Genomic DNA, 10816 nt, shown 5'->3' with positions numbered 1-10816 from the left:
ACACACACACACACATATATATATACACTCAAACACGCACAGTTATATAAGATAACTTTTTAGACTTATCATGGAACGATTCTGAACCAATGACCACAAAGCTTGCATAGCTTACTGTCCACAGTCAACAGCAACAATATTCGGTTTCTCATGTTCATAATATGGCATATATTTTGTATTTATTTCAAAAGACAAAGGGGGATGCAGAGGTATTTGCATAACAGGTGATTTCTAGCTGACGCTGGCGCAGATCTTCCCTGGACTCGGATGGATCAGGCTGAGGTGGCCTGGAGAGTCAGAGGGTCGCTCTGTGTGAATGGCCTACAAACAAATGCTATGATGGATTCGCCAGTACTGCCTTAATTAAATCTTACATTGGAAAGAAAAACCTACGCAATGATTTAAGTTGCAAGCAGTTACTTCAGAATTCACCTTAATCTCTTTGCTACGTGGCTTAAATGTGTTTGTATAGAATTCGCTACATGCTCTGTCACAGTTTGCACATAAGAGAAAGGCCCTGACCAGGCGATATACAACATGACAAAATATACTGTTCGAGCACCTCAACTGCCATGGTCGACAATGTGTTTCATTGTATCACTCTCCGTATTGTTTACGTTCTATTTTTGGCCTGAACTTGGCGTTGACACGCATCAAAATTGAAATCGTGTGTTGACAGACGACATGCCTCAACAGTAGTGAGTCCCACTGACTGAATTTTGTATTAATTTCGGTCGTAATCTGTCAAGAATATGTCCTAAAATTGCAGTGACCATTTTTTTTAAAGACGTTCTTGTAAGTCCAAAAGTCTGGCAAGTCCCATTCATTTCATTCTCTGAATGAGTTTAGGCCTACTTCTGATTTGTATTCATCGGACAGCAGATAGCGCTCAACTTTGGGGTCTACTCAAATGTTAGTTACATCTGTGCTCTGTATGGTCACGACATGTCAGGCATGCGCTGTTTGGACATTGATTATAACATTATGTGAGCAAAGACAAACACAGTTCATGTATGTTGCGGGTGAATAGGCTGATGGTGTTCCAAATTCCACGCACAGTGTTGTTGCTCTCCGGGACATACTTCTCCTTCATCTTGTCTTGTCGTTGTTTAATGGCGACCTCAACAACAGGCATTCGAGAAAGAGTATGACAAGAGAAAGGATTTCTACATCTCTAAATACTGTTTGGGTTTCGCCTAACTGTATGTAATAATTACACTCCTCTCCTCTGCAAAACTTTGGTTTGACTATCCGAATTGTGGTCAGTGAACTGGCCACTTTTAAATTTGACATCAGTACAATAATGAGAAAATCGATAGCGATTAAGGCGATCCTGATCGATGTTGAAAAGTGAGTAGTCTAGCGAAGGTTCGCATCCTCCTCGCGTCGGATACCTGTGCCAGTGCGCGCCACGAGCCCAAGTCCCGCCGCTCGGCATGTAATCTCCGCCCCTGCTCGCTTATACCCAAATCTGGCGCGCTGCGTTGCTGAGGTTTCCCATGAAAAACCTACGTCATCGGCAGAGATGCTGAGATGTAGAAACAGCGTTTTTTTCTCTACCCTCCCTCCACCTTTTCTGTTTTTTTTATTTATTTATTCTGGTTCCTATATAAAGAGCCAGCACGCTCAGCTCGTAGCACTTTTGCGGATATTGAAACACGAATCCTGGAGATCAGTAACTACACTGACCTGAGCCCTCACAACTCGAAGCGAAGTGCTCAGAACTTACCTTAAGTTTACACTGAATGTGTCAGGTTCAAACAGTGATGGAGTAGACGTTGGAACACAACTTTACTCAACACATCAGTCGAAATCTGCCCAAACCCTGAGCCGACGACACCTTAAAGAGGACTTAAAGTCGAGAAATGTTACGATCGACAAAGGGGGCTTCGAAGGCACGGAGGGACCAAATAAATGCGGAGATTCGTAACCTGAAAGAACTTTTGCCCATCTCCGATGCAGACAAGGCACGGATCTCCTACCTCCACATCATGTCACTCGCCTGCATGTACACCAGAAAGTCCGTCTTCTTCTCTCAAGGTACACGAAACTCTTCGGATGATACTAATACTTTGTTTAGTCTGTGTCGGTTGCATGGGCTGTATTGCTATATGATAATGACGGTTTATTTTGAACTTTTACCAACTTGACGCATGGTGTCGTGTCTCTGTCCAAGGTACTGAAATATGCCTGTCGCTGTCCGTGGTGCTAGTGCCGCGTTTACCAGAGGGAGTAGCGTATTCGTGGTTAATTTAATAAAAAGGGGGTTTAAATCAGTATGAGTGTTGGCGAGTACAGTAAACTTGCACATTCTTTGACCGACCGGACTCACTCATTGCCATATGTCTTTCACAGATATGTCCATATCGGAGCGTCACGAGGAGAGAAGGAGCGGGAGCCTGTTGTCCTTAGACGAACTGTCGGAGCTGATGAGCTCGCTGCCAGGATTCCTGCTACTCATCTCGAGCGAGGGAAAACTTCTCTATCTGTCGGACAACGTCGCGGAGCATCTCGGCCACTCTATGGTGAGAATTCAGACAGCGTGATTCCACATGAAGTTTAACTGCCATCAGTGCAAGATTTTTCATTTTCACACCACTACAATTAATGATGTGAGCCGGTCGCTCATCAGATTCAGACCATAATTAATCGATTGATTGTTTATATTTGTCTAGGTTGATCTGGTATCCCAGAGTGACAGTGTGTTTGACATCATCGATCCGAATGACCATTTTATCCTGAGAAGTAATCTCGTGCAGACAACAACAACAGATACAGGTAAATCCTCTTTCAACTTGCTTCGTAAACCATTAAATTGATTCATTTTTTGGTTCTGACAACCAGGGAAAAAATGTACATCTCGGGTTCTAACCGAAACATTTTATTTTCTGTCATCAGACCGTCTTTTCCGCTGCCGGTTCAACACCTCCAAGTTCATCCGGCGACAGGGCGCTGGGAACAAGCTGACGTTGGTGCGCGCGCGTTGCCTGTCTCTCCCGGCCTCCGCCTCGCCCTACTGGTCCTCGAACCCCGTGTGGATGTGTTCCTGCTCACCGCTGGAACCCCGGACTCCGTACCCCGCCTCGTCCATGAATCCTCTGCTCACGCCGCCTCCCGACCAATCTTTCTTCCTGGCTTGCTTCCACTCGAGACACGCGCGCGACATGAAACTGCTGGACGCGCATGACAGGTATGAGATCTCAGAGCAGTCCCGCTTATCTCTGACGTGATTACGTGTTTACATGACACTGGTCGTTTGAATGGTTATGAGGTTGTATCTTTCTATACTTATCCGTTATTTCTGTTTATTTTTGCAGCATCAGTGTTTACCTGGGGTATGACGTAGAGACTCTGCGCTCACGCTCCTGGTACAGCCTGCTTCATCCCAGGGATCTGTCCCATGCCTCAGAAAAGCATTGCGCTCTATGTAAGTAGAACACACACACAAACACACAAACACACACACCAAACACACACACACACACACACACACACACACACACACACACACACACACACACACACACACACACACACACACACACACACACACACACACCAAACACACACACACACACACACACCAAACATACAGCCACAGCCACACAACGTCAGTCACCTTCCCTCTAACAGACATCCTAAAGACCCAAGACAGTAGCAACAGGTGCTGACCAGGTTTCTCTCTCTCTTTCACTCTCCCTCTCCTTCTCCCTCTCCCTCTCCCTCTCTCTCTCCCTCTCTCTCTCCCTCTCTCTCTCTCTCTGTGCAGTGCGGGAGTCCCGTGAGCGGCGTGTGGAGATGGTGGTGCAGGTGGAGGCGTTGGGGGGCTCCTGGGTGTGGCTCTTCATGGTGCTGCAGCTGGAGACGGGGGACCAGCCAATCAGCTGCCTCAACTACGTCATCAGGTAGCGTAGCATCCACACGCCACATAAGTGTTAATGTCATGCATTCATATGTTTTGCTTACCGTAAGACATATGGAAATGGGTGTGTAACTCTGCTCTCTCTCTCTCTCTCTCTCTCTCTCTCTCTCTCTCTCTCTCTTTCAATCTCAGTGAGTCTGAGGCCTGGTCCGTGCGACAACAGCTGTGTTTGGAGCAGAACCAGTTGACGTTGTACCTGGGTGGCAGTGGCGGTGCCCCCTACCCCGACCCCCTGGGCCTGCCGTTCCAGTCGGACCCACTGGCCAGCCCGGACCAGGTGATCACGCCCAGCAGCAGCGGCCTCTCGGCCCAGTCCTTCGACTTCAACCTGCCCACCTCCAGCCAGAGCTCCTCAGACGAGCTGGGCGGTGCTGGGCCTCTGGACCCCCGCCACCATCACTGCCCCCCCCAGCAGCAGCACCTCCTCCCCCACCCTCAGGAGGGCTTCACCCAGCTGGGGCAGTGGAGCGGGCACACAGGCCAACCCCTCCAGGCCAGACTCGAGTCCTCCACCTCCTCCTCTGTCTCCTCTCCAGCCCTCCACCCAAACATGCACCTCGCCCCTCTCCACCCCCTGTCCCCCCTGGCCATGCCCACGCCCCAGCTGAAGGGGGAGCTTGTGTGCACGCCTCCCTACACCCCTTGTTTTGGGGGCGTCAGCAGCTTCCTGTTTGGGGATGAGCAGTTTGGCTTCGACGCCTCTGCTGTGGGGGCGAGTGCCACTGCTCTGGCTGGGTCAGGTCTACCTGTTACCAGGGTTACCTCTGCCAGCTGTGCCCAGCCCCTGCCTACCCCTCACCTGGGGCTGCCACTCCCCCCTGATGCTGCCTGCCAGAAGCCTCGTTACGGGAAGCTCCCCCTTGAGCACAAAATGGCCGCCAGCGTCGAGTACACGACCATGGCTCTGCCCGAGATCCGGGGGCCGCTGTATGTGGACGTGCCCCATGGGCACTACCCAGCGCTCCCCGAGGGGCTTCTGACCCCCGAGGCGTCCCCCACTAAGCAGTCCTTCATGCCCACCTTCTTCCCCAAGAGTGGGCGGGAGGAGGAGATCGAGAGGCTGGAGATCTCTCTGCTGGCCCAGTACATCAGTGCGGTGGCCGAAGGTTTCTATGACAACCCTCTCCACCCGAAGCCCTCTGACCCCCGCCCCCTCCCCCGCCACCCCGTGGCCCCCCAGCAGTCTCGCCAGAACGAGCCTGTGCCCGCCTGTGAGCTGTACCCCGCTACCGCGTGGGCCGCCATGGACTTCCAACCTGTCCTAGAGGAATCCTCTCTGTTCGAAGAGAGCATCGTAGTGGACATGTCTCCCTCTTCCCCAAACCCTCTCACATCCTCCTCCTCCTCCTCCTCATCCTCCCCCTTCTACTCCTCCTCCTCCTCCTCCTGCTATATGCAGTGCTCCCCCCCTGCTCCTGAGAACTGGCCCTCCCCCTGCCAGTCTCAGGGAGCTCAGTCCCCTATTGGTGAATACCACTTCAGTAGCGTCCAATCGGCGCGTTGTAACCACCCAGTTGGGGGCGGACTACTAGGACCAGGCCTGGGGGAGGAGGGCGGGGCCTTCGGTGGGATGGACCTGGAGATGGAGGAGGAGGAAGAGGCCTCCATGCTGCCCACCTCACGGTCCTCCAGTATCCCAGCGTCCCCTGAGTCGGCTCGCCCTCCTCCCGCCAGCGCCACCGCACTTCCTGCTCCGGCTCCCGCCCCCGGACCGTCCTGCGCCCAGTCCCTCCTGGAGGAGCTGGTGGCCATGGAAACAGTGTTTGGGGCTGGTGCCCTGATGCCCCCTGCAGTGGGCCAACATCCTGAGTTGTATCAACTCCCTCTCAACAGTTCCCCATATGGCATCTACCCAGGTGAGCACACACACACACACACACACACACACACACACACACACACACACGCGCACGCACACACACACACACACACACACACACACACACACACACACACGCGCGCTGCACGCGCGCACGCACGCACACACACACACACACACACACACACACACACACACACACACACACACACACACACACACACACACACACACCATCAGGAGACATACATCCATATATCCTCACACATACACTTCAGCTGAGAGACTTACAGTATATATATACAAATGATATCTGTTGACTGTGAAGTGTTCTAATGTCTCTCCCTCTCTTGTTTTCCAGATGGGACCAGTGATCACACGTTCTGAAATAAGTCTATGACTTAATTAAGTATGGCATATTGCCGTCATTAGTGGAGCTGCATTTCTCAGAAACGATGCTGTATAATATCTATACAACACGTACAAAGAGACAGAAATGGACCCTTTTCTGATACTACACTAGATAAGGAACGTTACACTTTTAAAAAGCACATTTCTTGTTTGTTCATTGACTTGACTTATTTGAATGTCACTCTGAGGAGAAGAGAAGCACCGTGTTTGTATTCACTTATGTGAAGACTATCTATTGGATACGCATCATACACTTGGAAAGGATCTTGTTTGAACCGGTTCTGTTCTAACTGGTTCTTGTATGAACTGGTTCTGTTCTAACCGGTTCTCGTATGAACTGGTTCTGTTGTACCCACAGTGTTTCCAAATACAAACGTAGAGTTGTCTACGCCTAAGTAAAGGATGATTCCTATGTTCTTGATATTTAATATTTGATTATCTTGATTACAAGAAATATTTATGTGTCAGTGCAATTCTGTGTACAGTACATGAATGTAACTATCAATGATATATTGACAATATATTTGCATCAGTATTTATTGACATGGAGACTCTATTCCTATAAAATGTATTTTCTCAATTTTCAATGGATCCGCTTTATTTTTCTTATCAATGCCACATGAAATGTACAGCTAGCTTGTTTGTTGTTGGTGGTGAAGTGATGTAGGCAGCATGTCTATGTAAGAACAAAGCCATTGGGCTTTGATTAAAGCATGTCTGTGTGAAAACAATGGTATTGGGCTTTGATTCCAGCATGTCTGCGTGAAAATGAAAGAATTGGGCCTTGATTAAAGCGTGTCTGTGTGAAAGCGAAGGTCTTGGGCTGAAGCTCGTTGAGGGGCATGAGGAGGACTTGTGGTTACTGTGCGCTCTCCTCCTCATTGCTCCTCCCACCTCTCCCCGTCTCTGTCCGTCATTCACTGGCTTCTTTCTGCTCGCTGGTCTCCATGGTTTCACAGAGCCCGTTCGGAGCTGACGCACATGCTGACAGCTATTTTGCCCGCACTGGCAGACACACAACCTCACTTATACACACACAAAGACACACACACACACACACATACACACACACACACACACACACACACTCACACACACACACACACACACGCCCTTGACTCATGGGTACAATCATCTTCCCACACTAAGCGGAAGCTAACAAAGCGCACACACACGAACACACACACACACACACACACACACAAACTCATGCACACACAGTGTGTCTCCTGTTCAGCCCACTCTTACTTTTATTATACCAGCTCTTTCGTAGGATACTGGTCATGATAACTCCATAAAAGGCACTTCCTGTCTCATTCTCTGTGCCCGTAACATCTCTCCTCCACTCCGAGTCTATCAAATGTATCTATCTATCTGTCTCTCTATCTATCTATCTATCTATCTGTCTCTCTATCTATCTGTCTATCTATCTATCTATCTATCTCTCTATCTATCTGTCTATCTATCTATCTGTCTCTCTATCTATCTATCTATCTATCTATCTGTCTCTCTATCTATCTGTCTATCTATCTATCTATCTGTCTCTCTATCTATCTGTCTATCTGTCTATCTATCTATCTGTCTCTCTATCTATCTATCTATCTATCTATCTATCTATCTGTCTCTCTATCTATCTGTCTATCTATCTATCTGTCTCTCTATCTATCTGTCTATCTATCTATCTATCTATCTATCTATCTATCTATCTATCTATCTATCTATCTATCCATCTATCTATCTATCTATCTTTTTATCTATATATCTATCTATCCATCTATCTATCTATCTATCTATCTATCTATCTATATATCTATCTATCTATCTATCTATCTATCTATCTATCTATATATCTATCTATCTATCTATCTGTCTATCTATCTATCTATCTATCTGTCTGTCTATCTGTTTTCTTATTGATGTATTTATCATTGTAACTCCAATTATCTGTGATATTTCATTAGTGTTCACATATTCTCTGTCATTTATTTTCGGTTGTGTTACGTAATGTATTCCATTTTGACCTTAGTATGTGTCTCTGTCTCTATTTCTACCTGTTGGTCTCTCGACATGTCTGTCCCCATATGTACTACTCTGGTCACACCTGTTGGTCTCTCGTCACGTCCATCCCCATATGTACTGCTCTGGCCACTGCTGCACATGTTGGTCTCTCGACATGTCTGTCCCCATATGTACTGCTCTGGCCACTGCTGCACATGTTGGTCTCTCGACATGTCTGTCCCCATATGTACTGCTCTGGCCACTGCTGCACCTGTTGGTCTCTCGACATGTCTGTCCCCATATGTACTGCTCTGGCCACTGCTGCACCTGTTGGTCTCTCGACATGTCTGTCCCCATATGTACTGCTCTGGCCACTGCTGCACCTGTTGGTCTCTCGACATGTCTGTCCCCATATGTACTGCTCTGGCCACTGCTGCACCTGTTGGTCTCTCGACATGTCTGTCCCCATAGGTACTGCTCTGGCCACTGCTGCACCTGTTGGTCTCTCGACATGTCTGTCCCCATAGGTACTGCTCTGGCCACTGCTGCACCTGTTGGTCTCTCGACATGTCTGTCCCCATAGGTACTGTTCTGGTCACACCTGTTGGTCTCTCGACACGTCCATCCCCATAGGTACTGCTCTGTCCACTGCTGCACCTGTTCCTGTGTTAAAGTTTGCATTTATCCTCTACCTTACCAGATTAAGGTCCCAAATACTTAAACAGTTTCCTGTGTGTTAGTGTTGGACTGTGTGTCACACACAGATGCAGAAAGACACACTAACACACAAACACACAAACCCACACACACAACTCTCTTGCACTCTCTCTCTCTCTCACACACTCACACCCACACTCTCTCTCTCACACACACACACACACACACACACACACACACACACACACACACACACACACACACACACACACACACACACACACATTTCTCGTTGCTGTGTAGCTCATCTGTGCCTGCTCTCGTCCTGTCCTTGTGTGGGCGGTGAAGAGGAGTAAAAATAGACGAGTCTGAAAAGAGAGAGAGGACAGTGAAAAGGGCTGAAAGGTACAGGAGGAGGACTTAAGGTGCTCTTTCCTCTTCCCCTCCATTCTTCCTTCTTTCCCTCTCTTTTTCACTCCCTCTCTCTCCCCCTCCCACACACCCAATCACACAGATGAACATCCTTTCATCTTCCTCCTTTCACACATCTCTGTCGTCTCATTCATGCACCCTCACACACACACACACACACACACACACACACACACACACACACACACACACACACACACACACACACACACACACTCTCTCTCTCTATCTCATTCATCAGGATCCTCTAGTCATGACTCACCTCTGTCTCAATCATCCTTCAACCACTCTTTCTGCACCCCACCACCACATACACACACACACACACACTCGTGCACACACTCAAACAGACACACACACACAAACAGACACACACACACAAACACACACACACATATACTCAAAAACACACTTCATTGAAACACACAACACAGGTGCATACACACATTGAAACCCACCCACACAAACTTTGGATGAGATGAAAATGCAAATATCTCTCCATGTAACCTTGAGTGTTTTGTAATTGGCCTGCACCACACACACACACACACACACACACACACACACACACACACACACACACACATATGGCTTGGGCCTTCAAAAGGATGGCAAGATTGTCTCCTTCTAATCTACTACAGATCTATCGGCTAATATTACAACTACTACCACAATCATCGTCATCTGTTTTCTTTCATTACAAAAGACCAGAATGCAATAAGAAAAGCTGAGATAGACACAAAGAGGGTGACTAGAACGGAACTCTTGGTTGGGTGTAGATGAGAACATATTTACTGCGTGTTTCCATGGGCAAAGCTGCAGCAGTGAAAAAGCTGACAGAAGCAAAGACGCAGAACTGCATAGTGTAACTAAAATGAACAAGGCAAAATTACAGATGGTTGTTATGCATGCTGTGCCAGAATCTGTTTAGTCTCGCTTGCCCCTGGGCCTGTGGTCAGTAGCGCTGGTAATCTTGCTTCTGTGGTCAGTAGTGCTGATAATCTTGCTTCTGTGGTCAGTAGTGCTGGTAATCCTGCTCCTGTGAGCCTGTGGTCAGTAGTCCTGGTAATCCTGCTCCTGTGAGCCTGTGGTCAGTAGTGCTGGTAATCCTGCTCCTGTGAGCCTGTGGTCAGTAGTGCTGATAATCTTGCTTATGTGGTCAGTAGTGCTGATAATCTTGCTTCTGTGGTCAGTAGTCCTCGTAATCCTGCTCCTGTGAGCCTGTGGTCAGTAGTGCTGATAATCTTGCTTCTGTGGTCAGTAGTGCTGATAATCTTGCTTCTGTGGTCAGTAGTCCTCGTAATCCTGCTCCTGTGAGCCTGTGGTCAGTAGTCCTGGTAATCTTGCTTCTGTGGTCAGTAGCGCTGGTAATTCTGCTCCTGTGAGCCTGCATGTGGTCAGTAGTGCTGGCGTCTTTGTCCTCCAGGCCAAACTGCTGTCCAAGTCCTCCAAGCAATTGCAGAGTGAAGTTGACTATTGGAACTGCCGCTTCTCTGTTGCTATGCCTGCCTACATTCTGTCATTAGACTACTGGACTGGCGGTTGCTAGCTATGTTAGCCGTTTCAAATTTGTATTT

General features: G+C 48.3%; 1 protein-coding gene across 1 annotated transcript; it reads left to right on the top strand.

The window, feature by feature from the left end:
- Positions 1-1865: 1865 nt before the first annotated feature.
- npas4b (neuronal PAS domain protein 4b) lies at positions 1866-6128 on the top strand (the record flags this gene model as incomplete). Its single annotated transcript, XM_080846450.1, has 9 exons — positions 1866-2040; positions 2356-2525; positions 2676-2778; positions 2899-3190; positions 3318-3427; positions 3770-3905; positions 4055-5216; positions 5322-5778; positions 6103-6128. 9 exons carry the CDS (start codon positions 1866-1868, stop codon positions 6126-6128), a joined length of 2631 nt encoding a protein of 876 aa, XP_080702576.1.
- Between the last annotated feature and the right edge of the window lie 4688 nt (positions 6129-10816).

The sequence above is a fragment of the Sprattus sprattus genome (assembly GCF_963457725.1).
Source record: "Sprattus sprattus genome assembly, chromosome: 1".
Classification (NCBI taxonomy): domain Eukaryota; kingdom Metazoa; phylum Chordata; class Actinopteri; order Clupeiformes; family Clupeidae; genus Sprattus; species Sprattus sprattus.
This window is presented reverse-complemented; position numbering and strand designations above follow the sequence as displayed.